Raw genomic sequence first — 27,995 nt, 5'->3', positions numbered from 1 at the left:
TCTCTTGGTTGTTTTTACTTCACTTGGCATCAACTCATATTACCTAGGATTCTCTAAAATAATCTCTGATAATTTCTAACATTGGAGTGATATTGTATTACATTCATATACCATATTCCCCAATGTCTTTTTGTAGAACAATTCATTTATGATCTACCCGATTTCTCCTTCTGAGATTGGTCTATTTTGATTATCCACTTCCTGTTTTGTTAATGTGGGTATTTCATGTTTTTGTAGATAATGATATGTTTCTTTTCAGAATTTTTATCATAGAGCCACATGCAATAGTTTTCTTGATTCATTTTGGTTTTATTATGATCTCTCCCTTCTCAGTTTTAATTTTGCTGACTTAATCTTATCCCCTCTAAAAATAGATTTGTTAGTTATTTATCAATTTTGCCTGTCCTTTCAAAAAATCAACTTCGACTTCCATTTATTACGTCAATTATTTTCTCATTTTCACTTGTACCATTCTCTGTTCTCATCTTGGCAATTTCACTAGTTAATTTTCCTGTTGTTTTCATTTTATATATTTTTGGAGTACAGTTGGAATTTGTTAATTTTCTCTTGCTGAATTTGACTCTGAGTGCTTTTTTGGCATCATCCCATAATTTTGATATCATTTCTGAATTGCTGTTATTTTTGATGTAACCTGCTTTTGTTTTCATAATTTACTCTTTTTTTTTCTTTTTTGGTTTCCATGGGGAAAGCACCACAGGTTGAAAAAGTATATATAGGTTTCAACTTGTAGTGATAGAAGTAATATCAATAAATAAAACCACTGAATAAAATTAAGAAATGGGAAATTTTAGATCACTTTTACTTTAAATCCTCTCTTTATCTTCTAAGTTAAATGTGTTCCATAAGGAGAATAATAATATTATTATGTTCTATAAATCATTTTGTAAATTAAAAAAAAAATTGGAGACTTTGGATCCTGTGCATTTAGTATTCTGATAGCCAGACTTGTCTTTTCTTCAATCATTCTAACAGAAGGGAAGGTTCTGATTAGCTATCAGAAAAGAAGCTTAGGATTGCGGCTAGAAAGTTGGCTGCCTTGGAACCAGGAAAGTCTGTCTTAAGATTTTGCCTTTGACTGCTAATCTTTTAGGATTCTGGACAAGAATTCTTGATGTTTAAATTTTCAGTTATTCGGATTATTATCTACAATGACAAGGTAGAGATTGCCTCGATGGAGACTTTCAGTACTTGTTCTCTTCATTGATCAATTCACAAATTTGGTATTTCATTTAGTTTTGCTCATGCCTTGTGATTTCTGGTGAGGAAATTCTAACTTTCATTGCAGGTGAAAAAGTATTCTGGCAGATAAGACCCGAATCCTGATCCTTCTCCCATTGACTTGTTCTTTAGTCTCCTTGTCCCTAGCTGCCACTCATTTCAGATAACTCAGTGAGCAGAGCCACTCCAAACTCTTGTAGGTTTCTTTAATTTATAGTGAACATCTATCAGAAGAGCTTTGCTTTGGGGTTAATGTGCCCACCTCCTTTTTTTTTGAGTTTTTCTATCCTGTTTCCAAAATAACCTTCTGAAACATTAAATAATTTATATAATACAATATTCTGAATGTTTTCCCTTTTGCTAATAATTGGTTTATCAAGGGCAGCTAGGTGGCACAAGGGATAGAGCACCAGCCCTGGAGTCAGGAGTACCTGAGTTCAAATCCACCCTCAGGCACTTAATAATTACACCCTCAGACACTTAATAATTACCTAGCTGTGTGGCCTTGGGTAAGCCACTTAACCCCATTTGCCTTGCAAAAACCTATAAATACATAATTGGTTTATCTTTTTTTTGGTAGTAAATATTTTAGTAAAAGCTTCACATTAAACACCAATGCAGCTGACTAAACTTGTTTGGCAAAAAGTATCATGTTAATTTCTTTGTCATAGTTTCTGATTCCTCATTAGGATTTTTTGCTCTGTTCAGCTGTACATTGTAAACAGTTGTATGAAACATTGCTCTAAATAAAAAATAATAAGGGAAATGCAAATTAAAATAAGTCTAAGGTTTCTTTTCACATTTTAATTCATTTTTCTTCTAATATGAATGGGGTTAGTGTGTATTCTTTTCCTTCAGTTGTGCTTTTTTCACTTTATATTATTTCAGGATTTCAGGAAATCTTGCCAGATTTCTTTGTATTCCTCATACTTGCCTGATTTTTTAATGGAATTGTATTATTCTCTCTTTTTGGAAGGTTATGTTTTTCTAATAACTAATGTATCCTGATTTGAGAAGTATAAATTGTCTTAAATGCTTATCTTTTTTGTCTGTAGGTTTGAGTTTTTTGTTCAGAGATTTCAGTGAAGAGCATCATCTCTCTGCAAAGAGAATGAGTATTTTCCAAATGTCTACCTTGTGCCTCCATATAACATACTGAGTAAGACAGTCTGGGCTTCTGGTTTATGCTGCTTAATTTTGTTTACATTTTATTCCAATTTTGTCCCTTGTCCTCCTTGAAAAGTCTGTTGTGATCCTGATGAATATCCTTGAGTAGAATTCTGTATTTCTTTGGGAAATATGAATTATTTTCCTCTTATAACTATGGTGTTGGTGTTTTAACCTGTTGAATCTTTGGTTCTTTCCTTTTGGGAGTTCCATTCTTTCTCATTTCTGGTCATCATTTGCTTTATGTAGTTCTGAGAAATTTTCTCTGACAATTTTTTGGATTATACTGTTCAAAATCTTTCTTTAAAAGTTTTTCTGGATTATTGGCAATCCTGAAATTGCTTCTTAGTAATCTATCCTCCAATTCTGTAACTTAAATATATATATTTCCTTTTCCTTTCTAAAAAAAGAAATTTGTAGTGATAGAAGTAATATCAATAAATAGAACCACTGAAAAAAAATTAAGAGATGGGAAATTTTAGATCACTTTTACTTTAAATTCTCCATTTATCTTCTAAGTTAAATGTGTTCCATAAGGAGAATAATAATATTGTTATTATGCTCTACAGATCATTTTGTAAATTTTTTTCTTTTTTTTTTTTCATTTTGTAAATTTAAAAAAAAAATCTTTTTTTTAGGATTTTGCAGGGCAAACAGGGTTAAGTGGCCCAAGGCCACAAAGCTAGGTAATTATTAAGTGTCTGAGACCAGATTTGAACCCAGGTACTACTGACTCCAGGGTGGGTGCTTTATCCACTACACCACCTAGCCACCCCTTCCTTTCTTTTTTTAAAGGATTTTTTGAACCTCTTTCCAGCTGTTCAGCATTGTGTACAATTCAAATTTCCACTGTAATAAGACCATTATTGTACTTCTGTTTCTTTTTTGGTGTGTACACGGGGGTGATCTTGTATTCTCTATATTGAGCATTCTTTATTATTTCCTTTTGACCATTTAAAAATATCTTTTAATTCTATGTAACGATATTTCCATTTTATTTGATCTTGTGTTTTCTGACCACTATCAATCAATTCTTTTTTTTTTATTTTTTGTTTAGTTTTTGCAAGGCAAATGGGGTTAAGTGGCTTGCCCAAGGCCACACAGCTAGGTAATTATTAAGTGTCTGAGGTTAGATTTGAACTCAGGTACTCCTGACTCCAGGGCCGGTGCTCCATCCACTGCGCCACCTAGCTGCCCTGACTACTTTCAGTTCTTGACAAATTCCTTCAAACATGCCATTTTCCCAATTTTTTCCCCTACATTTGCATTATTTCTTTTACTTTAGCTCTTTAAATTATTCTGTCAGTCTTTTTTTAGTGTAGCATTACTCATTTCCTATTTTGGTTAGGTATTTTTCTTCCTCTTCTGTGGTTCTTAAGAAGTTTCCCTTTGCTTTGGTTTCTATTTGTTGTTTTGTTGCTTGTGACAAGCCTGGCTCTCTTTGAACCTCTTATTTTGCCATCTTGGCTTGGAAAAACAAACTTTTTTGTGTGTTGTTATATTAATAGAAGGTTTCTATGATCAGTTGATATATTAAAACTCTTTTTTCTTTGTAAAGAAAAAAATGTAAAGACACTTTGTAAAAAAAAACCAACTATTTGTTCCCTTTTCTTTTTAGGCTTTTTCAAGGCAATGGGGTTAAGTGACTTGCCCAAGGCCACACAGCTAGGTCATTATTAAGTGTTTGAGGCCGGATTTGAACTCAGATACTCCTGACTCTAGGGCCGGGGCTCTATCCACTGTACCACCTGGCCGCCCAATCTGTTCCTTTTTTCATCAAGCTTTAGATATTCTTTGTTCTTTGGTCCTTCACATATATGCTACTCTGGTTTGGCTGGCATTCTAATTTGACTGCTTCTACCCACTACAATATTTCTCTCTGTGGTATCATTTCTAATGTGCTTTATGCTATCTGTCAGTGAATAAAAATTCATTAAATATTATGTGTCATGTTAAGTTCTGGAGATACAGACAGAGACAGAGAGAGAGAGAGAGAGAGCTGAGAATCATCAACACAGAGCTAATAATTGGATCTGTGGAAACTGGTGATGAAGAAGCTTCTTCTGGTTTCACCAAAGTCTTCTTCATGATCATTGATGCATGCATTATTTTCTTTGTGTTTGAGAATGGGAGGATTTGAGAAGAAAACTTCAAAGGAGACAAGTGGGGGGGGCAAGGATTATGACTTCTTTCCATATTCTCTCCTTCTAAGAGGAGAGAGGGAAGATAAAGATACTAGTGGTGACCAGTCTGGATTGACCAAGTTAGGCTTCTAGATTCATGTAAAACTCTTCACTCACTTGTTGAGAACTTAGGTCAAAAGATGCATACAAATTATAAATGATTACATATAGTTTTTATGTTCAGGATGATAAATTGCGGGATTGGAAGCGATCTTGGAAATTATTTAGTTCATTTACTGAAGGGCAAACTGATGTATTCAGAAGGGAAATGACTTGCTTACAGTCATATAGTTTCTTAATGGCAGAGTCAAGATAGAATCTTGGTCTTATGATTCCATTTTAATGCTCTTTTCACTCTATCACATGCTCCTTGGGTAACTAATTAGGTATAAACCTGAACCACTAACCTTTTTGATTCACAATAATTCACAGCAAAAGGAGGGCCTTTATGGATTGCCATGTGACAGGCAAGAGCAATGCGTCTAGCATCACCAGTTTGAAATTTAAAGCTCTTAAAAAAAAAGAAAGAAATTTAAAGCTCTCACATTCTCAATTACCAGGCTACAACCCCCTCACATTTTTATAGGAAACCAAATATCCTATGCATGAGACACAAAATACTGTGTATTTGCCCACTTGAAAAATCAATGGAGCAGAGGTATGAAGAAATCCGTTAGGAAGCCAGATCGATATAGCCTATACAAACCAAGACAGAATAGAATCATTTTTACTTGTGGTAATTAACACGACGCCAAAGACAAAATGTCAATAGTTTCCCCAAGTCCTGGACTATGACTAAAAGGAACCTTGAACATTACTGAATTCAGTAAAGGCAAAGGATAGTCTCTTTCCTGTGAACATTAGTAGAAATACTCAGGGATCTTCCTGTGGTGGAGTGGATTTGATATCTGAGGACCTTAGTTAAGTTCCTCTTTGCCTTATGCTACCAGAATGGCACTTAACTCTTTAGCTTAGTTACCTCATCTGTAAAATGGGTATATATAATTGATGATAATTACCACATTGTAAATGTGGTTATAGTATAGTCATGTGCATTTGATGATGGGCATCCTAGTGTGCTTAAAGATGTGGTTCAATCCTGTTCACTAATCACTGAGGCAACTTCTGCCTGGGCACAGGAAGGGAGTTTTGGTTGATGTCCTCAAGGATCCAGTTTAGTCACTGAAGTTATCAAGTTAGCTTAGTGGTTTGAATGGATGAATACAGAAGTAGTATGAGTATGATGTAGTGGAGAGAGCACTGGTCTTGATGTCATGATGACCTGAATTCAAATCTTTTTTTTTTTCACAAGGCAGTGACCCAAGGCCACACAGATAGGTAATTATTAAGTGTCTGAGGCTGGATTCAAACTCAGGTACTCCTAACTCGAAAGCCAGTGCTCTATCTACTGTGCCACTAGCTGCCCCCTGAATTCAAATCATAATGCTAATGCTCACTAGCTGTGTGGCTATGAGCAAGTCCATTAACTTCTGTGTGTGTCAATTTCTTCATCTATAAAATGGGGACAAGGTAATATGTAGTACTTAGCTCCTAGCATTGTTGGAGAATGCAAATGTGATAATGTAGGTAAAGTGCTTTATGAACTATTATTACATCAATATTAGTCATTCTCATGAATGCATGTTCCTTCCTCAAAGGCAGAATTTAATTTGTAGTCATGGTTTATAATCATTGAACTTCAGCTCTAGAATTGAAAGGATCTCAGAACACATCTAGTCTACCCTCTTTATTTTAGACATGAGGAACCTGAATACCCATCAGAAAAAGTAAATTGGGTGTGCTAGGCTCGGTTTCACAAATGGCGAGATATTTAAGAGTGGAATGTATGTGTTCATACAGGTCCAGGCTAACATGAGCTGTTGTCAGTATAATTTAAAGTTCAGGGGCCCGTTACCCTCTGGTAACAAACTTATCTTCTAGTCTCACATGCTTGAGATTCTCTTGCTAAAGTCCCATTCCTATTGCTTAAGACTTTGGGGGCAGCTAGGTGGTGCCCTGGGTAGAACACTAACTCTGTAATCAAGAGGATCTGAGTTCAAATGCAGCCTTAAGACACTTGACACTTAGCCTTGTGACCCTGGGCAAGTTATTTTACCCTGATTGCCTCACATACAGATGAATCCAGAGAAGAGAGTCAGGCTATTGACCCTTCACTCAAATGCAATTCACATGCATGTCATGGTATTACCTCCCTGATGTCATGGTGTTCTTCAAGCAGGAAGGACAAACAACAATAGATTAAGGCTTTGTTTGACTACTGTCTTTTTTTTTTTTGCTTGTTTTGTTTTGTTTAAACAACTACCCTGGTGAGGGCTAATATATTTTGTCTTAGTATTTGGTTTTGTTTACTTTTTGAAAAGGCAATTGGGCAGCTAACACTATCTTTTGTTTTTTGTTTTGCAAGGCAAGGGGGTTAAGTGACTTGCCCAAGGTCACACAGCTAGGTTAATTATTAAGTGTCTGAGGCCAGATTTGAACTTGGTCCAGTACTCTATCTGTTTTACTACCTAGCTGCCTCAGCTAACACTATCTTGCAAGAATAGGCAGGAAGATCCCCACTTGTATGATTCTGGACAAGTCACCTCACCTTCCTAGGCTTCAGTTTCCTCAAGTCTAAAATGAGAGGGTTGTACTAGATGGTCTCAAGCTATGATCTTGCCTTAGACACTTACCAGCTATGTGACACTGGGAAAATCACTTCTATTTCTGAACCTTAGCTCCTTCATCTGTAAAAAGAGACTAATAGCATGCACCTTAAAGGTTTCCAGGAGGAACAAATGAGATAATGGTCATAAAACAATTGGAAGAACTTATGTTGCTATGTCAGCTATTATAATTATTGTCATTTCATTCTTCTCATCTTTTTGGATTTCAAAGAGAAACTGAGTACAAACCATTATTCTGTTATTATTCTTTTATTTTTAATATTCCATGGACTATTAACAGGTGGATAAGATGACTTTCCGTAATTTAATAAGAGCATTGGGCTGTCAACTCACTTGTAGTCCCTTGAGAGCATCTTAGGGACAGCTCTGGTAGTAGGCAGGATGGCATGGAAGAGATGCAGCTCATCCTGTTCCCACGTGGCTTGAGTTTCTTCTGCCAGGTCTTAATATTTTGAAAGTTTTTTTTTGTCCAATGTAATTTGGAGCTTATGGGTATTTGGTATGACACTGTTGTTTTTATTACTCTGGGTTTTGGCTCAGAGGTTAGTACCAGTTAATCAGAATGACATTTGATCTGTAGGAGAGCTGCAAGATCACATGATATTTAGACACTCAACTCTACCTAAGCTGGAGTATAGGGTGATAAAAATGAGTATCCTTCAGAGGTTTATGGAGGAAGAGAAAGTTATTTTCTGTCTCTTCTGTAATTGTAGATTTCTTGTGCAACCCTGTGCTTGCCTCTATTTACCTAATACTTTGCCCATCTGCTACTCTTCCTTGTGCCTCTCATTTTTCCCTTTCCCTTCAACTTTATACTTTTTTTTAGGTTTTTTTTTTTTGTAAGGCAAATGGGGTTAAGTGGCTTGCCCAAGGCCACACAGCTAGGTAATTATTAAGTGTCTGAGACCGGATTTGAACTCAGGTACTCCTGACTCCAGGGCTTTATCCACTGCCCCACCTAGCCGCCCCCCAACTTTATACTCTTATGAATTTAACAAGACCCCTTGCCCATGGAATCTCAGAGGCAATATAGTCTCACAAACACCTTTACAGTAATCCCCTCTCTTGTGTTCCTGTTATATTACAACCTCTCCTGGAAAAACTCCAGAAGTGGCCCATTTCTGCTCTAATTGTGAAGACATTTTGCATAAGTCTCTCTGTCTAACTTTGGTTCTGGGGAAAGAACAGTGGATTTGGAGTCAGAGGACATGTATTTGAACCCTGGCTTCATCACTTACTATCTGTGTGACCTTAGACAAGCATCCTCTCTGGGCCCCAGTTTCCTCAATTGTAAAATGGGTCACTAAGATCTCCTCTAGCTTTAATTCATCATCCTATGAACTGAAGAATAGATAAGCAGTTAAGTATAAAGTAGTTAGGGAGGGTGGCTAGCTAGGTGGTACAGTGGATGAAGTGTTGGATGTGGAGACAGGAAGACTCATCATCTTCCTTTTCCTGTTCAAATCTGGCCTCAGATCCTTCCTGTGTAACTGTAGAAAAGTCACTTTACCCTGTTTGCCTCAGTTTCCTCATCTGTAAAATGAGTTGGAGAAGGAAATGGCAAACCACTCTAGAATCTTTGCTAAGAAAGCTGTAAATGGGGCCACAAAGAGTCATGTATGATTCAACAAGAAGATAGGGAGAGAGGAAGTGGGGATTTGGGGGGATCATATTGTGTTCACTTTTTCTGTTTTTACTCTCTTGCAATCTGGCTTCAGATCTTATCATTGCAGTGGACTCTCCAAAGTTACTAATGATTTCTTGTTAAATTCAATGATCTTTTCTCAGTCCTCATTCTCCTTGACCTCTCTGCAGCGTTTGACACTGCTGATCACTCTCTCCTCTTCCGTTTTCCTCTTATCCATCTGCCTGTTGATCAGTCGGCCTGCCTCAAATCCCTCCCTATTCCAATCCATCATCTATTCAGCCACTAAAGTGATTTTCCTAAAGAGCAGTTCTGATGATGTCAAACCCCTCCTCAATAAACTCCTGTGGCTCCCTACTGCCTCAAAGAGCAAATACAAAATGCTCTGTTTAATATGCAAAGCTGTTTAGAACCCAGCCCCCTCCTACCTTTGTCTTCTTACAGCTTATTCACTAACAGTCTTCATCCATACAGTGACATTGACCTAGATGTTTCACACACACACACACACACACACACACACACACACAGACTCTCCATCTCTTGGTTCTGGGTAGTCTCTGGCTGTTCTCCCTGCCTGGCTTCCTTTGTACCAACTAAAATCCCATCTTCTTTCCCAACCCCTCTTCATTGTAGTGTCTTCCACCTGTTAATCATTTCCTTTTCACCCTGTATATATTGGTTTGTGTGCTTTCTACCATTGTTCAGAGACTGTATTTTGCCTCTTTTTGCATCTCCAGTTCCAGGGTCTGCCTTAGAGTAGGCCCTTAATAAATGTTCATTGATTGATTGTTGCTTAACTTGTATCTTGAAGAAAGTGGTGGATTCATTGAATTGTAGGTGAATGGGAAAGCATTGTAGGCATGGGTCACTGTTAGTAAAGGAAAGGAGGTGGGAGATAGGAGTTGTACTGGGCAGAAAAGCTCCATTTTGTTGGAATGGAGCTATCAGGAAGAGAAATAATATATAGGAAGCTGGAAAGTTAGTTCGGAGACAAGGGGCTTTAAAAACTCCATTGTCTACTCCCTGTGGTGCCCAGGTATAGAGGACTCTCTTGGCTGTGCTGTCGGAGACAGTCAATTAGCTCCCACCTGCTCACTGGCAACTGGAACTGAATGGAAAAACTAACAAACAACGAAATGGATTTCAGAGCTGGAAAGGGCCTTTAGAGAGATCATTTCGCCCCACTCCCTCCATTTTACAAAGGAGGTAGATGAGGCCCAGAAAGAACTGAGGTTGCCCAGTCATAAAGGTAGCAAGCAGCTGAGGTCCATTAGACTGCAGCCCCTCTGACACTCAGTACCCTCCTTTTCCCTGTCTCAGTTGTAACTCGGATTGGGGGGAGATGCAGCATGAAGTGGGCAATCTTCAGCCCCTCCCTTCCACCTTCCTCCCCGGCACTTGTGCCCAGGGACCTGCCCTTCTCTCCCCTTTTGGTGCCTGGCTGGGATCCTCTTCTCCCCCCCCCCCCCCCTTTAATATCCAGGCTCCTTTCCTTCCCACTTCGGTGTGTGCTGCTGTGGGTTCGGGCCCTTTCTTCCCGGGGGATGTGGTGCATGTTCGTGTCCTCTCTGCCCTTTTCCCTTTGGGGCCCACGCTTCAGCTGCCTCCCGCTGCTGCCGTCTGGAAGGGCCAGGTTCTCCCGACTTTCTCTTTAGAAGTGCTCGGCGTTGAGTTTTCTGTGGACCAGCCAGGCTCGACGGAGGAAAGGCGCGGTGCCTCCCGAGGGCCAGCTGGCATGCTCTGGGCTTTCTGCCCCGGGGCGGCAACCCCAGGGTTCCCTGGCTTTGGCACAGACAGCATGAGGGCGGCCGCGCTGGGAGGCACTTCACTTGCCCCCGTCGGGGAGGTCCCCGCGCCGCCTGCTCCCCTCCCCCCAAGCCCGGGCCTCTCTGCTACCTCAGCAGGTGGCTGTGCGGGGGAGGAGGGGCTGCTTTCCTTCCCCGCCTCTGGGCGCTCGGGCGGCCGTCGGGGCTGGCACCTGCGCCTCCGCCTGGGGGGCATTCCCGTGCTCCAGGGCCGCGGGCCCCTGGGGCTCTCCTTTAGGCACCACTCCGAGGGGGTGCTCGAGGGGAACCCCGCGAGGGGGGCGCCGGGCTCGACCCCAGAGGGCTGGGGCGGGGCCCCCGGGGCGGCAGGCGAGACCCGGGCCCGGCCTGCGGGGGAGGGGGCCGGGCTCCGAGAGCCGAGGGGAGGGGCGCCGCCGCCGCGCCGCCGCCGAAGCCCCCCGCCCGGAGAGGCGGCAGCGAGGGCCGCTTCCAAAGAAACCAGCCTTGAGGGAAAAGTCCTGGCGGCCGCGGGCCAATGAGCGGCGCGAAGGCGGAGGGAGGCTAGGGAACTTCGCGGAGAGCCAGTCAGAGGGGACGGCTGCCGGGAAGCCAATCAGCGCGCCCGAGCCCGCAGCCCCTCTGCAGTAGTTCTGTCAGAGCGCCCGTGGAGAGCCGGGGAGGACGCGGGAGCTCGCCCGGGCTGCCGCCGGCTCCAGCGCCGCCGCCGCCGCCGCTCCGCCCGGCCGCTGCCCGGCGCCGAGCCCCCGCGGCCCGCAGGGACCTCCGAGCGCCCTCGCCGAGCTCCGCCGCCTCCCCGCCTCGCTGCCCGCGCTCCCGCGGCTCGGGGAGGGGGAAACTTTTGCAGCCGGTGGGCGTCGCGAGCCTCCGGCCCCGCTCCCGACTGCCCGGGATCAGCTGGCTGTCCTGGGACCCCCCCCCCCCCACCGCTCGGCCCAGTTCGCCCCGTCGAGCCACCTCCCGGGGCTCCCCCCCACCCCGGACACCGCGATGGCCAGGATCCGACGCTCCGCGTGCCTGCTGGCTGTGTTCACGCTGCTGAGCGTGGGCATCCAGCCCCAGCCGGCAGCCCCCGAGGCCACCTGTCACCAAGTCCGCCCCTTCTTCCAGAGGCTGCAGCCGGGGCTCCAATGGGTGCCCGACGCCCCCTTGGCAGGTGAGGACCGGGAGCCTACCTCCATTGCCCCCCTCTCCCCTCGGACTCGAGCCGTACAAGTTGCTCGCGGACCCCCGGACCTAACTGAGCACCCCTTCAGTACCCCACCCTTAGAATCCTCATGGGGGGGGCTCAGGGAACGCAGGAGGGCACCCAGCCAAGGGGCGGCTGTTTTACGCGGGTGTTCGAGGGGGAGGAAGGGGGGAGACGAGATGCCTGGGGTAGCCCACGCCCGCCCCACCTCGGGGGGCATCTACATGGTCTACTCCCGGCGCCCGAGGTTGGGAAGGAAAGGCGCAGGACTAGGGAGGGCTCCGGGGGGACGCAAGGTCGCCAATATTCCCCCAGCCAGGCACGCCAAAGTTGGTGACACGGAGATGGGAGAGACAGAGCTCCAGACTCTGTGAGCAGGTACCCGCCTTCTGCCTAGGTGAGAGGAAGGGCTGATGAATGAATGGGGCGAGTGGTGGCCGGCGCGCCCTGCCTCCTCGCCGCCCTGCCTCCTCGCCGCCCTGCCTCCTCGCCGCCCTGCCATCCTCGCCGCCCTGCCATCCTCGTCTTCGTTTGCTGGGCGAGCAGGGATGCGGAGGGACCTCTCAACGCACTTTCCCTTTTCAGGATGACACGCTTACTAAGACTCGGACGGATTTTCCCACAGTCAAAAGTAGAGACGTTAGGAAGGGAAGGAGCAGTTGCTGTGCTCCCCGTACCCCTTTCCCGTTTCCTTTTAGAAAGACCCTTTGACTGGCTACATTGACAACTTTGGCTGTACCACATTTGCCCTTGGCAAGAACTGATGCTTTTTGGGGCGCAGTGGGGTGTGGTAGAGATCTCCGGTTTTCTCTTCCTGGAATGTCATCTTCTTTCTGATGCATGTCAGAGAGTTGACTGGGGCTGTGCCCCATTGAGAGGGGCAAAGAGCGTGTCGTTATCATTAACTGGTCCTTGTCAAAGGCAGAACTTAAACCCCGATGTTAAGACTGACCCTCTCTCTCCACTAGCCATATCGCCTCGCAGCCACAGGATGCTTTTTGAAACCTGCTCTTTCCAACATCCCCCCCCCCCCCCCGTACTGAGTAAGGGTGGAACCATGTATTCTGACTACTTACCTTTTTAGCCTCTTAAATCAGATTCTTTTTTGGAGGTAATGTATACGATCTGTGTAGATATGGGCAGGCATAGTGATCTAGGTGATGGAGAAGAGGCTCGGCTGGGAGTCAGACAGAAGTGGGTTCTAATCCCTCTGACCCATCACTCCAGGCTAATGCCGGCCATTTCAGCTCCCTGTGCATTACGCATCCCTCTAAGATTTACCACTGGTTTTCCTTTTTGCACCCGTGCTTGATGGAGGGAGATGGTCCACTTGAGCTTCCAGCACTGCCCAAATCTCACATGCCTCTAACATTTCTTTCCTTGGGTTGTGAGAGTCTGCTCTCAACAGATGAATGTTAAGGATACTGGATGCATAACTCGCTAGTAAAAACCATGCTTTGGAATCCAATTATGACAAATTGTTAGACTGACATTGTAAGTAAGAGTTTCAAACAGGTTAATTTATTATGAATGCTCTTTTAAGTTTTCTGCTTCATCTATTATGGGATCCTAGAAAGGATCCTGGACTGCAATACCCTCATTTTAGATTTAAGTAAACAGGCCCCTGGGGGTTAAATGCCCAAGGTCACCCATGGTAAATAGCAGATCTGGGGTTCAAACCCTGATCTACAGCTGCAAATCCTCTACACTTGATACCCACAACTTTACTTAATTTTGATGGAGGTTCTGCAGCCAATTTCAGTTATGATCTAAATTAAACTCTATTGGGAACATCTGATCAGTCTTGCATGCAGCTGAAAGTGGTTGCTTTTAGTCAAGATGCGAATGTGACAGTGGAAAGAAGGCTTGCAGTCTGGAAGACTTGAATTCAAATCTTCCTACTAGCCAGGTAACTATTACTAACAGTGACACCTTGGACAAGTCAGTTAACCTCTATGCACCCTAGCCCCTCCCTTCTAACATCTTTCTCAATTATAGAGAATGCAGAACACTGTCCAGTAGGTATTGCCAGAGCCTCTCTGTGGCTTCTTAGGAAGGTTTTCACTTTCAATGGTAAGGTACTGCACTCACCACCTCTTTCCTTGAGGCAATGGCTAAGCATACTGCCGTTTCAAAGGCCAATTGCCTTTTCTTTTTTTGAGGGGGGGGGAGGCTGAAATGAAAGCTATATGGATGTATCATAAAGGAATATGAAGTTTTAAGAGGAAAATTCACCCCTTATTTTGGAGTGTTCACATATTAAAGATGAACAAGCTGTATGTATAACAGCTTATGAAGAGCTGACAACAGTAGAATATGTATTTTCTGTTCTTTTCAGTTCAGACATTGATGTTTTATTGTATGAATATAACTTGAACAGTTGTGAAAAATCTTTTTCTCTTGACATTGTTAATCTGATGAATATGTTTCTTGTGAGGTCTAAGTACAGTAGAGACTAGTGGCACGATCAATGTTTTCCATTGCCTGGGGAGTAGGGGTAAAAGAAGGTGACTTATAGATGGCATTAAAAAAATCTGAAAAATTGCTAAAGAATGGCAACCCCCCCCCCCATTAAGGCTTGCTTGTCCCCTTTGACAGTTTCATTTTAGCAAATTTTAAAATGTCAGGGTGTGATTTGCTCTGTGGTCTGGGTTCAAGTCTCAGTTCTTACTTAATGGTTAGGTGATTTCCTCAATAAAACCATATCTTTTTGGACTTTTAGTGATTTTTTTTTTTCCTGTCAAATGATATGGGGAGGGAGCTGGAAGAGGGCAAGTTCTTAGGGCCCTTCCAATTTTGTAATCCTATCAAGAAGTTATTAGTACTCTGAGGGACCTCAGGAATCATAATTTAATGGAAAAAGTACTTGACTCTAGAGGCCTGGCTCCCCTAAGTGTGGCCTTGGGCAAGTCACTTAACCCTTGAGACTTTAGGCAGTTGGAATATATTGAATTCTATGCTCTTAAGGATAGCCCTGCCTCCTAGTAAGTAGTGTATTGTAATGGAGATTTCCTTCTAGAGCTCCTTTCTCCTTCAAAATTCACCTTTTTGAGGCCAGACTGTAGGCCCATTGAGAAAACTATGTATATGGAAATACCCATTTCATTTGATGCTTTAGTTCAGAATAAAAAATACTTTAAAATAAAAGGATGGCATGAGAGAATTGCCAGGAATAACCTACATATCCGCTCTGACTATTATTGAAGACAGGTTATATTCAACCCATTTCAATAGTGTCTTATTAAGTCCTTACTATGTGCAAAGGCCCAGCTGGCTGGTCTGACCTGAAAGCAGGAAGATTTCCTCTTCCTGAGTTCAAGTCCAGCTTTAGACATTTAATAGCTGCGTAACCCTGGGCAGGTCACTTTACTGTTTGCCTCAGTTTCCACATCTGTAAAATGAATTGAAGAAGGAAATGGCAAATCACTCTAATAACCTCTGCCAAGAAAACCCCACAAAGCGTCAGACACAACTGAAAAATGACTGAAAAACAACAACAAACTAAATTTAAAATGGAGTCACAGTGGCATGAATAAAGGACGGATCTAGATTGGGTCGACTTGGGTTCAAGACTTGCCACACTGGCTATGTGACCCTAGCTTGGCATGAAAGAAATTCTAGAAGAGTTGCCCATTATGCTTTTCTCTGTATTTTCTAAATACATATGTGGTCATGTGTGGTCAAACATTTTATTAATTCATCCCAAAGAAGCTCCTGGATCTATTGAATTTTGAGTCCCACCTATGGTTGCCTTGGCAACAGACAATAGCTCTTGGGCTGGAGGTTCCCTACCCCTGGTGTAGTGAAGAGAAGACTGGCAAGGTAGGTTGGCATTAGATTGCAAAGGCTTAATCTCCAGCTCAAGCATTTGTATTTTATCTTCAGAGTGAGGAACTACTGAATATTTTCTTTTCTTTTTCCTTTTCTTCTTTTTTTTTTGCAAGGCAAGTGGGGTTAAGTGGCTTGCCCAAGGCCACACAGCTAGGTAATTATTAAGTGTCTGAGATCGGATTTGAACCCAGGTACTCCTGACTCCAAGGCCGGTGCTTTATCCACTGGTCCACCTAGCCTCCCCCTACTGAATATTTTCAAGCAGAGGAATGACATGGTGAGACCTGTCAGACCTTAGGCTCCATATCCAAAATACAGAGGAAAGCTTAATGTATGGCCACGTATTGAGAGAGTTAATCAGTATTTCAAAGTAGAAATGGTAATGGCAGACTAAATACGGGGCAAGTGTGTAATTTCAACGTGAATAAATGTGTAATTTGCTACTGTCATTCAGCTGTTGGAAATTGAAAGAGAGCTGCAAATTATTTGATAGTTGTGAACCATCATGATGATCGCTTGACTTACTTTATTCCATATTTTAAGCCATGTTGAGTTTGCTTGCTCCACTGTATTAACTGTGCTGAAGCTTTCTCTATCCCAGGGGGGAAGAAAGGAGATTGAGCTGGGATAAAGAGGAACACCAGAAAGAGTTTCTTGCCTCAGTTTATAGGGAATGCCCCAGCTTGGCTTCTAACTTTGGTCATTGGCAGAATTGGCTTATATAGTTGATGGAGAAGGTGCATCTCTTATGTTAATACTGATGAGAGGAAATGGTATTTGAAATCAGCCAGCATCAAAAATAAATCACAGGGGCTGAAGGACTCCACTAAACTCCCACAAAGCTGATCTAAATCTCTCTGGTCTTATATTCCCATTTCTTTTGGTGTTCTGAGGCACAGGGTTATGACTCTAAAGAGCAAGTCCTTAAGACCTCTAGATCTTTTCATATCCTGGTTTTTAGGAAGTTGTAGCTCAGAAAAAGAACTGCAAATGGAAACCAGCCGTATGAATAGTATCTGGCAGAAAATCCACACAATAACTCTTCACTACAACTGTGTTTTTCTTTTTGTCTTTTAGAAAAATTCAGCAAAAAAGCCATTGAGCTTAGAAGTCTAAGCTTAATTGAGTTTGTCTTGGCCTACACCCAGATACACTGGCGAATGGATACAATTTTAGACAAGGGAAAAGTGGATTGCTAAATGTCATTCCCAAGGGTTGTTCCAGAATTCTTAATATGCCATAAATAAGATTGAGTCTCATTTACTTTGGGAAGGGGCTCTGTGGTACAGACCAATGGGGATCACAAAACTCCTGAAAAGCACCAATGTTGTGGACTCTGACAAGGTTGGCATGGGGATGGTCTCTGCCTTAGAAAATTCATGTTCTTGGATTTGGAAAGTACCTTAGATGCCACCTAATCCAGGTTCTACCCACTTCAGGGTCTTCTCTAGGCAGCCCCATCTAGTGATCATTGAGCCTTTGATTGATTAACAGCTGGTAATGGTGAAATCATTACCTCCCAAAATAGCCCATTCCATTTGGGAGGGTTCTACTCCCTAACAAGCACTTCCTTTTACAAGGAGGGGGAATTTGCCTCTGCCATTTCCACGCCTTTCTCTCCTAGCATTGCCCTCTGGGGCAAATTAGAATAAGATAAATCCCCCTTGCACTGGAAGGGCCCTTTAGACAATTGAAAGCAGTTATCATGTCCCTGAAGGTCCTTGGAAAGGAGCCGAACCAGCACTCGAATTATATATGGGCTGACAGCTGTGGTTTGGAACAGGAAATTTAAAGGGAGAATAAAATGTGTGTATGTTGTCTGTCTGTCTGCATCCACTCGAAATATCTGTCTCTGTGTGTTGATGGGCATGGTGACAGTAGAAACAAAACTGGGGGGATGGGGTGATAGATTTTTTTAACTTGTAAAAGTCATTGAATTTTAATACGAGATAAGCTTATTAACATCGTTCCTTAAAGGATTCTTCTGAGTGTGCTGCACAATGTATTAAGATTTGTGATGTGCTTCTAGGGAAACAGTCTGTTTGGAGAAGTAGCTGCTAACTTCATGGGACACCTGCCATTAAGGATTCTGAGGGGACCTTTCCATGGGAAACTAAGCCGGCAGAAGTTTAGGGAGGAAAACACACTAAAAGGCACTTGTAGGGAAACAGATGGAATGGCCAAAATATTGAGTCAGGCCAAAGGTTAGAGAGGAAAGGAGTTGAGGTGGGAGATGTGAAGACGTGTCTTTGATTGGACTTAATGCCTGGAAAAAGAACTCTCCTAATTCTTTGAGCAAATTTCATTTCTCAGAATTAGGAAACCCAGGCATAAGGGAGATTAGTTTTGGTGTGTGTGAGATTACACAGATGGTGTCAATTTTGCAATGTTTTTCCTCATGGGCTGGTAGGTTGTATCCAATGTTTTGATGCAGTATTTTAGAGCATTCTGCTACTTCCATCTTCCATCTTGAGAGTTGCAATGTTTGCTGTATGGGCTGTAGCCTAGGAAAAAGCTGATTTATTACCAGCTAGGGAGAAGAGAGTTTGTCTCGAATGCCTTGCGAAAGTCTGTATTTACAAAATGTACTCTGGTTAAACAAAATATACATTATTACATACTAGGTGTACATACACATCCATTGATAACGTGATTGTTTTCCTTCTGCTTAAATGGCAGCTATAAATGACTATGCCATCTATTTGTTTTTGACACATGTGAAAGCACAGGTTCTAAAGAGCTATGTTATGACTCATTTCTAAGAAAATTGGAGATAAGAGATTACTGCTTGTACATGATGCATCATTTTGAAAGAATTTGAGGATTATGATTATACTGCTCAAAAGAAAGTACCAACTTATGGAATTTGAATGTTTTTTTAAATGACTCCTTTTCACTTGGATCTTCCGTGTCTCTCGGTTCTGTATTAATTGTGGGTTGTATGATTTATAATATAAATTTTAGGAGGGAAGACATTGATTTTGGCATGATGCTCCACATCACATCATAGATCATTGTGATAGTAATTGTCTCTACTCTGGATATGATATATTTTTTTTTTTAAAATAACTTTGAATTCCTATGGTAGAGCCCATTTTTAAGGCATGGAGGACATTCATGATTGAAGTTATCAGGTTCTAACCCCCTGTCAACATTGTCTGGCTCATCTTGAATATCACAAGAACAAGTAGAGATTGGCAATATCATCATTATAATTGAGTTGGCATCATTTAAAGACCAATAGATAGTACTTCAATTGGTTAACTAACCTCTTGAAATCCAGTTAATGAGTAAAGCCTCTGTTATTTGCATCAGAAGCTTTCTGACTAAAGGTGAACATTACATAGATGATGCTGACCTGTCCAGCAGAATCCAGGTGAATCTGGCTCACCTCCTTCGGAGGCATCTTTCCTCTCTATATCTTCCACCTACTGCTTAAGTAGAACAGGGCTATTTCACTTTCCATGTGGCAACCCTTCTAATAGTTGGGGACAACAATCATGTCTTCTTCCTTCCCTCAGTCATGTCTCCTGTAGAGTGAAGATGCCCAGTTCCTTCGGTCACTTGTTATTTGATTTTATCTTTTAGTCCTTCCTCATCCTCCTTTGGATGCTCTCCAGCTTGGCTGTGACCTGAGGATACTACTCTAAGCTGATATCAGAAGTCCCATACAGGAAATGGCATAGGGCTTTTAAAAAGATCACTCTTGGAGAGGGAAGGAGCTTCAGGTTAGTAGAGGTGGGGGGGGTGATGCTGACATTTTGGTAAATTACCCCACCAGGGATTTGATACCTTATATAACCTAAGGTTCATGGTCTTCCAGAATGAGAGAGCTGACTACATCCAACATAGCCCTTCTCCCCAAACCCTGAATCCCACTAAATAATGTGCATTAGCAGTAGACTCCTTAGTTCATTTAGCTAAAGAAGTTGGGTCAGATATCCTCTGGTTTGTCTCTGGAGAGATAGCCAGAGTCTCCACCTGATATGCATGAGACTTGTCTGTGGAAAGCACTGTGTAGGAAAAATCATTTCAACCAACCTATTATTGCCGATTTTAAAATGTTCCCCTGAGAAAACTGTTAAATGTAGGAAAGTACTAACTTCATTGACTACCTTGGTGAATATGCAAGGTGAGTAAGTTTAGAGCTCAACTGAAAATTAGGTCAATTAAAGACCAATACCCTGTTTGTTGATGAATAGGAATAGTTGGGTTTGTGACTTTTAAAAGAAAAAAATCTATAGATCCTTGACCAGGGGGACACTTTCACTTCTGCCTCTGCTTCATTTGGGAATTTGTACATGAGAAAGTCAAAATGCAGTGCTAGTGTGTTCCAGAAAATTAATGACTTGTTTTCAGGAGTGGAAGTCCTCCTATTCATATGCATAGATTTGTAAATCCACTGAGCTCTTTGAAGTGTACTTAATAAGCTTATATCAATAAATTATTTGATAGGAAAAGATCATAGAATCTCCAAGCTGAAAGGTACCTCAGAGCCTATCCAGTCTGGCCCCTTTATAAACAAGGATCCCCTCAACCACATAATTACTAGCCAAGTGGTCATACAGTCTTTCAAAGTAGACCTCAAGCCAGAGGGAGCCCACTATTTCCTGAAGCAGGCAGGACATTCCACTTTTTATGGCACTAGTGGTTGGGAGGTTTTTCCCTTTGGGCCTACAAACACATTACGATTTCCAAACCTATCTCCCTTAATCCTATATTCTAGGCCCAAGAGAAATAATCTAATCTCTCTTTTTTTTTGAGTGCCCTTCAACTATGTAAAGACAGTTATGTTTCCTCCAGGCCCTTCATCACATGCTGGGAGATTATGATCATGTTATTGCTAACTGGATAGGATCCTACCTGTGTGCTCTCAGTGAGCCCCTCACATTCGCCAACCTTTGTCCTTCTCACTTAGTGTTAGGCCCTAACTCCCCTCAGTTGCTGCCACCTTCCTAGTTGATGGCTAAGGGGAGAGATAGATGATAGCACATGGCCTTTGTCTTCTGTACATTGAAGCTGGAGTGAAGAAGACCAGACTTCTCTCAACCACATATTTAGCCTGACCCAGTTAGACCCAGTAGGACTTAGATGATTAAGGCATGTACCTTCAGTGTTCCAATATCCTTTCAATTCTACTTGAATATGTCTTCAAGACAGTACACCTCTTTATAAAGTGCCTTTCTACCATAGATGCTCCTGTTGGGGGTACAAAGTATAGGTCTTCCCTGCTTACAGGACACCTCGCCTTCCAAATGTTTGTTCAGTATCCCCCAGTTGGACCAAATTTATGGTTCAGTTAAAAGTCTCACTGTGTGTGTGTGTGTGTGTGTGGGTTATTTCTTCTTTCTGCCTATTCTTAGGTGCATGAAGACTGTCACTACGCAGACCTGTGGGTAGGGGTCAAGATGGTTGGAATTGAGACATCTTTGGGTGTTCGCCATTAGCTCCTGGCTGGATCTGCACGTGGCCTATGCAGTGGGGTAGAAGCACAGGCGATTTGGAGTAAGAAGACAAGGGTTTGAATTCCGGTTTTGCTACTTGAAAGCTCTCCTCTTGGATAAATCCCTTCTCTGCACCTCAGTTTCCCCCATCAATAAAATGGGGATAATTCAAAAGATACTTATGCTATTTGCCTCCCAGGACTGTCTGAGAAGCTAATGAGATCCTGAAAGCAAAGTGCTTTGTAAACCATAAAAGCACTATGCAAATGTCAGCTGTTTATTATTATTATGTGGAAGACAATTGACTCCCTGGGTAATTGCTGGCCTGAATTGGATTGCTGTAGAGAATTTGAAAAGGGGATGGGGGAAGCTTTTTTGAAGGGATTCATTTTTCCCAGGCTTCTGGCCTTATGTCTCTGTCGAATTGCCCCCCCCCCATTTTAAGGGGGTGGGGGGAAATGAGATGCAGTTTCATCATAATGTAGTTATTGGCTGTATGTGTGTGTGTCTATAATATATCTCTGTACTTGCATACTTTTAATACCCTAGAGAACTAGCTTCATTTTCATGGGTCCAGGCTAGTGAGCAGAGCTTTTCAAAGAGCTTGAGTGAACACTTTCAGATGGATTGGCCCCCAAATTAGTTGTAGAGTTAATTGTCACCTATACCATAAAGTTCCTGCTCATTTATCAAATTCCATCATTTTCCTAACTACAGAAATATGATCCTAATTAAAGTAGTGACTGTCAGTTTTTACTGTGAATTTGGTCCATCTAGGATAATTACACTTCCTGGTATCAGCTACTTCTGGCACAGTCTACCTTGCATGTGAAGCTCCAGAATAATGAGAGGACTACTGGGGAGGTGTTTTTTGTAGGTGACTTTTTGGGGACATGGCTGTGTTTGGGGGACTTCCTACATCTTTCATTAAAGTAATTAAAATTCTCTGAGCTACTCTGATGTCAAGTAAGGAGGAGGGGAACTTTACTAATTAATGTTACAGCCCCTGCTTTTTTGCAGAAACTTTCAGAGGGTTATGACTGTCAGATTTCTTAAAATATATGTTGCCAGCATTTTGCTGTTTAAAACAAAGACCCTTTGATTAGCTGCATATGTTTTTAGGTATTACAATCTAGGGCCTTGTAAGAAGAGATGATCTTAGGTATCAGAAGTTACCCTAGGTACTTTGGGTTCAGGTAAGTACCTTGGAATCTGTAGAATTGTATTATTGATACAAACAACAATTTATTTCAGTTTTCTTTCTTCTCTTTTTTTTTTTTTGCAAGGCAATGGAGTTAAGTGAGTTGCTCAAGGTGACACAGCTACTAAGTATCACATGTCTGAGGCTGAATTTGAACTCAGCACCTTCTAACTCCAGGGCCGGTGTGCTATCCATCTAGCTGCCGCTCAATTTATTTTTCCAATGATTAAGAATTGATTTTCTCTCCTGGACACCCCCACTGAAAAAAAAAATAAAAACAAAACCCTCATAATAATCAAATAAATGGTATCTCAAAAGTCTCGGTGTGTTTCTATAGCTTTTGGTACACCCTTTATACACAGTCAAGTTAAACTGCTTTGTATGTTAGCTATGTCCAAAAAATACATCTCCATCTACACTCTAGGATATCACTTTTCTGTTAGGAAATGAATAGCATGTTAAATCATGGGTCTTCTAGAATTTTGGTTGATCATTGTGTTATTTAGAATTCTCTTGTTTTTCTAAGTTGTTTGCTTTTACAATGTTGTTAATGTATAAATTGTTTCTGGGGTTCTCACTTCATCCTGCATCCATTCATATAAGTCTAGATTTCTCAGAATGGTCTTCATAATTTCTTAGAGCATAGTAGTATTTCTTTAAATTCATATACCCAAATTTGTTCATCCATTCCCTAGTTGATGGGCACCCTCTTAGTTTCCCATTTTTTTTCCCACCAGAAAAACTGCCGTTAAAAATATATATTTTTTTTCACATAGGGGTCCTTTTTTTGCTCTCTTTGATCTCCTTGCACTTTAAACCTGGTAGTGGTATTGTATAAGCAACAATTTACAAATGTGCACATTATTAAAATGTTAAAAATCAGCAGTTAACTACCTTTAACTGTGTGTGGTCTTTCAGAGAAGCTAGAACTATTACTGTCAAAACTAATGGAATTACAGTTTACTTTTACTGGATGGAGTTGTTGCATTCGCCAGCGTGATCACTGTGTTAGAATAATGTTCTCCTGTACTAGGTTTGAGTTTGCTTTTTGGTGTCTTTGTTGGTATACTACGTTTGAATTATAATAAAGTCTGGTATATTAGATGTGGCTTTTGTATGTATGTTCCTCTTTTTACAAGATAGAATTAGGTACTAGACTCATATTCAAGATGTATAGCTGGAAGGGGCCTTAGAGATCATCTAGCCCCATCTCTACCTTCTCCCCCCCCCCCATTTTATAGAGAAGGGACTCTTAGGTGTAGCAAGAAGTGGTTTGCTGAAAGTCATACAAATCACTTCTTTGGGCAGAGCTATTCTTTGAACCTGACTCTTTTGACTCATTATCTTATGTTCCTTTCATCATGCTGAGTTGTCCTACATGAAAATTTTATGTTTTAATAGGATCATAAAGTTGTATGGGACCTCCAGAGCATCTGCTTTAGACTGCTTTCTCTATTTTCTGTTTTTCTATACTTTCATATTTCTAGATTTGTGGTTTTTAAAAACTTCTTTGTGGCCATTATTGCTTTCTAATTTGGCCAGGATTAGAACATGCTTGCATACAAAACTGTATTTGGTAATCTACAATCATCTGGGCTTGAAGATCATCTGTGAAAGACGTCCTTATTCTCCATTGGGTTTGCTTTGGTGTGGAACCCCAGATTGTATCTGCCCAAGGTGGATTTGGTTATACTCACTTTGAGGAACAAAAGGAAGCATCATCCTTTGAGGAAGGAATGTTTACATTTAGAAGTAGCAAGCAAGAGGATATGAGTGAAAGCTCTGGTTTGGCCAGTTCTTAACTTTATCAGCTAGATATCCAGATAGCCTAATACAGAGGACTTCAGGATAGTGGTCAGGTTTGTGTTTTATAATAGAGGTTTGTTTGAGTGACTTTGGGTCCCAAATAGGAAATCAAAACAGATAGGATCACATTTAAGTGGGACGTTTGAGCTTTGTAAGATCAAACAAACAATCCAAATTCCTCATTCAATTTGGTATTGATTTATATGTTGGGTCTACTCCTTTGGGCAGCTGAGCTTCCTCCAGGCTGATGCTTAACCAGTTGCTAATTAGCAGCAGGAATAGGAAGAGGAAGATGGAATCTCTATGATCAGTCACTTTAAACAACAGCAGGAAAATGTCTACAATTTGAATAGGTCAAAACCTGAAGTATTTTAAAACAAGAAATTCAAGTTGACCTATAAATAGAGCCAACTTGCCAGTGGGAATAGTAGGCTCTTTTGCTGACAGTCTCTAGCGACTACAATGAACTAAGGAGACTTCAGTTTAAATAAATAAAGTATAATGCTTGTCAAAAGAGGCATAAACAGCCCAAATGATATGAAAATAGTTCTCAGTGTTTGTTCCCTCTACCATATAAATGGCCCTCACTGGCTGTTGAGCTTTTGGTTCTGGCTTGGAAAGTATGGTGATTGTGTGGGGATTGATTTTTTTTTTTTTTTTTTTTTTGCTGTTGAGACTGAATGCATACATTTTTGCCTAGAATCTCTTATCTGCTATTCCATCTTCCTTTATTAGTCTTTGAGGTACACATGCGCTTTGCTGTCTGGGCAGGCAGTGAAATTTTGCCTCCCCAACTTTGTTAGTACTGGATGAATTCCAAGTTTTCATCTGGGCCAGGGTCCACATTGTATAGATGTGTTAGATGGAGGTGTTCAGTGTCCGGCATATTCAAATAACCCTGATTTTCATCTGAGCTTGTTGGCATTTTTTCAGTGAAAACGATAAGGGAATTTTCTTTGATTTTCCTTGTTTCTATTTAAAAAACCTGTGAACATGGGCAAGCATTTTGTTTGCCTCTAAGGGAGAGGCTCTTTTCATTCTTCAGTTGCTTATAGGGCTTGGGTTTTGGACTGTTTAAATAAGACTAATGATGAGATTGTCTAATCAGCCTTTCTGATGTAGGTGGGCAGGATCTTTTGAAATTTCAGTTTACAGGGTAATTGTCTTCTGTTCTTCATTATTTCAGGTAAGAAGATGTGTTCTTTCCTGGGCAAGACCCCAAACTATTGAAGTCTCCTCAGGTCTTCATGAGTAATCAAGATGCTGTGCATGGCCAGGGTCATCCCCTGTGAAGGGATTCTGAAGTCTTTAGGGCAGCGGTGTCTTCACCTCTGTGAAAGCACAGCTTGAAAATGTATGAGGGATGCTCCTGGAATTACTGGGTGCTGAGAAAATTTAAATGTATTCAGATTCATGCTCATTACACAACTTTTCATTTGGAGCTTTTAATACTCTTGTCATATTTCTCTGAAAATCATCTGCCTGACTTTGCCGACTTTGGCTTCCTACCCTGAATGAAAAACTGAACAGCAGCAGAACTCTGACAGAACTATCCTTTATTCTGTCCTTTTGACTCAAAGAAAAAGAAATCTCTTAAGGGTGGTATCTTCAGGTAGAGTTAGCTGGTATAAACTGAAAAAAAAATACATTTGAATTCACATTAGTAGCCAGTTTCTACAGTGTGCAAATGTCAGTCAATAGGTATTTATTGAGACAGTCTTCAAAGTAGGAATGTTGGGGGGGGGAGTTGGGATGAAATAGTCTGAAAAGATGGGGGAGGGCATTTCATCATTACTTTTCAAATGTATGACAAGAGGTAAAGAGAGAGGAAAAACACAGGCCATTTGGATATAAAGGGATGGGACATTGCTTTGGTCTGTGAGTATCTCACAGTTAGGGGCAATGGTAGTTGGGACAAATGAGAGCTGTACTATGGGATAAGGATTTGCCAGACTGTTTGGGAACTTCTAGCCCTCTCTCTTTTCCTCCCCACCCCACCCCCAGAATTGTCTTGGCCATCCTAAATAGTCATCTTAGTTACCACAGATCACCATAAAAACAAAATTAGTTTAGATTCCTGTAGTGCTTTGAGACTCACAAAGAGTGAGTTAGGCAAAGTATTATCCCTATTTTATAAAGGAAGAAAATGAAATGCAGAGAGGGTAATGACTTGTCCAAAGTCATACAGCTAGTAAGTATAAGAGCTAAGACTCAAAGACTGTCTCATCATTATTGGTATCATGTACGTCACCTTTAGAGCTGAATTCTTTTTTTTTTTTTTTTTTAGTTTTTGCAAGGCAATGGGGTTAAGTGGCTTGCCCAAGGCCACACAGCTAGGTAATTATTAAGTGTCTGAGACTGGATTTGAACCCAGGTACTCCTGGCTCCAGGGCCGGCGCTTTATCCACCACGCCACCTAGCCGCCCCAAAACTTAATATTTTTAAAAAAATTACACAATACACTGACTAATGGAGACACCAGGATTTGAACTCAGGCTGTCTGACTTCAAGTCCAGCAAGAGAATCCCAAAGCTTATTTTTTCTTCAACAGACTATTTGGCCAAATCAGTTCCATTCAACAAGATGTTTCATATGACTAAACTCACTTGGAGGAATTATACAAAAAGCAATTCCTGCTGTTGGAAAAATCAATCACCCTGAATATATTGGTTTCCTAGAAGGGTTAGAAGAAGATGCAACATATATAAATTATTTTACTCAATACAATACCAAATAGATTCCTGGAGAAGACATAAATGGATCAAGTCTAAAATCTAAAACCAGAATTTCTTTAAAAGAATTCAGCTCTAGGGGTGGCTAGGTGGCACAGTGCCTTATAAAAACCTAATAAATAAATAAATAAAAAATAAATATTAAGTTTTTATTTGTATTTTTTTCCTTAGAATAGTTTCCCCCAGTATTTTCCTCCTACTACCCTTCCTACAGAACTATTGCATAAAAAAGTGTTTTTTCCAATTGATATTTTATTTTATTTTTCCAATTACATGCTATGAAAGTTTTTCCTACATTCATCCACATGCATATGCATACTTTTAAGTTACAACCTCTCTTCCCACCCCCCCCTCCCTCAGTGGCAAACAATCAGGTGAATATTGTCCATGCACATCAGTATTTTAACATGTTTACAGATTAGTCATTTTCAGTATGAGCAATTAGCAATAAGGGAAAAGGAAGAAAACCATGAGATAGGAAAAAATACATTAGAGAAAAATTTAAAAAGTGAATGTAGTGTTCATTCAGATTCTCTAGGGGTTTTTTGGTTTTGTTTTGTTTTGTTTTTCTTCCTCTGGATGGGGAAGAGCTGCATCCATCAACATTGATCAAGTCAAAATGTTGTTAATGTGCACAATGTTCTTTTGGTTCTGCTCCCTTCCCTCAGCATCAGTTCCTGTAATTTATTCTGTGCTTCTCTATAGTCCAACCATTTATGGTTTCTTATAGAACAGTAGTATTCCATAACATTCATATACCATAACTTGTTCAACCATTCCCCAATTAATGGTCATTCCTTTAATTTCTAATTCTTTGCCACTTTGCCAGCTTTTTTTCTAAAAAGCTGCCATGAATATTTTGCAACAAGTGGAACTTTCCCCATTTTTTATGATTTTTTTCTGGATAAAGGTCTAGTATTGGAATTGCTGCATCAAAGAATGTAGTCAGTCTTATTATTCTTTGAGCATAGTTCCATATTGTTCTCCAGAATGGTTGGATCAGTTCACACCTCCACCAACAATGCATTAATGTCCCCATCGTCCCACAGCCTCTTTCCATTTTTGTCATCCTAGACAATCTGAT

The 27,995-nt window shown here is 41.3% G+C and overlaps 1 protein-coding gene across 1 annotated transcript in view; it reads left to right on the top strand.

Moving 5' to 3' along the window:
* The first annotated feature begins 11,698 nt into the window (after nt 1-11,698).
* Nucleotides 11,699-27,995, top strand: part of GPC3 (glypican 3) — an 821,180-nt gene continuing 804,883 nt past the window's right edge. The window contains exon 1 of the mRNA XM_074201733.1: nt 11,699-11,864. Within this exon, the coding sequence (XP_074057834.1) occupies nt 11,699-11,864 (166 nt within the window). The remainder of the gene's footprint in view (nt 11,865-27,995) is intronic.

Source organism: Macrotis lagotis, chromosome X (assembly GCF_037893015.1).
Source record: "Macrotis lagotis isolate mMagLag1 chromosome X, bilby.v1.9.chrom.fasta, whole genome shotgun sequence".
NCBI lineage: Eukaryota > Metazoa > Chordata > Mammalia > Peramelemorphia > Peramelidae > Macrotis > Macrotis lagotis.
Note: the sequence above shows the minus strand (reverse complement) of the source record. Positions and strands in the feature narration are given on the sequence as shown.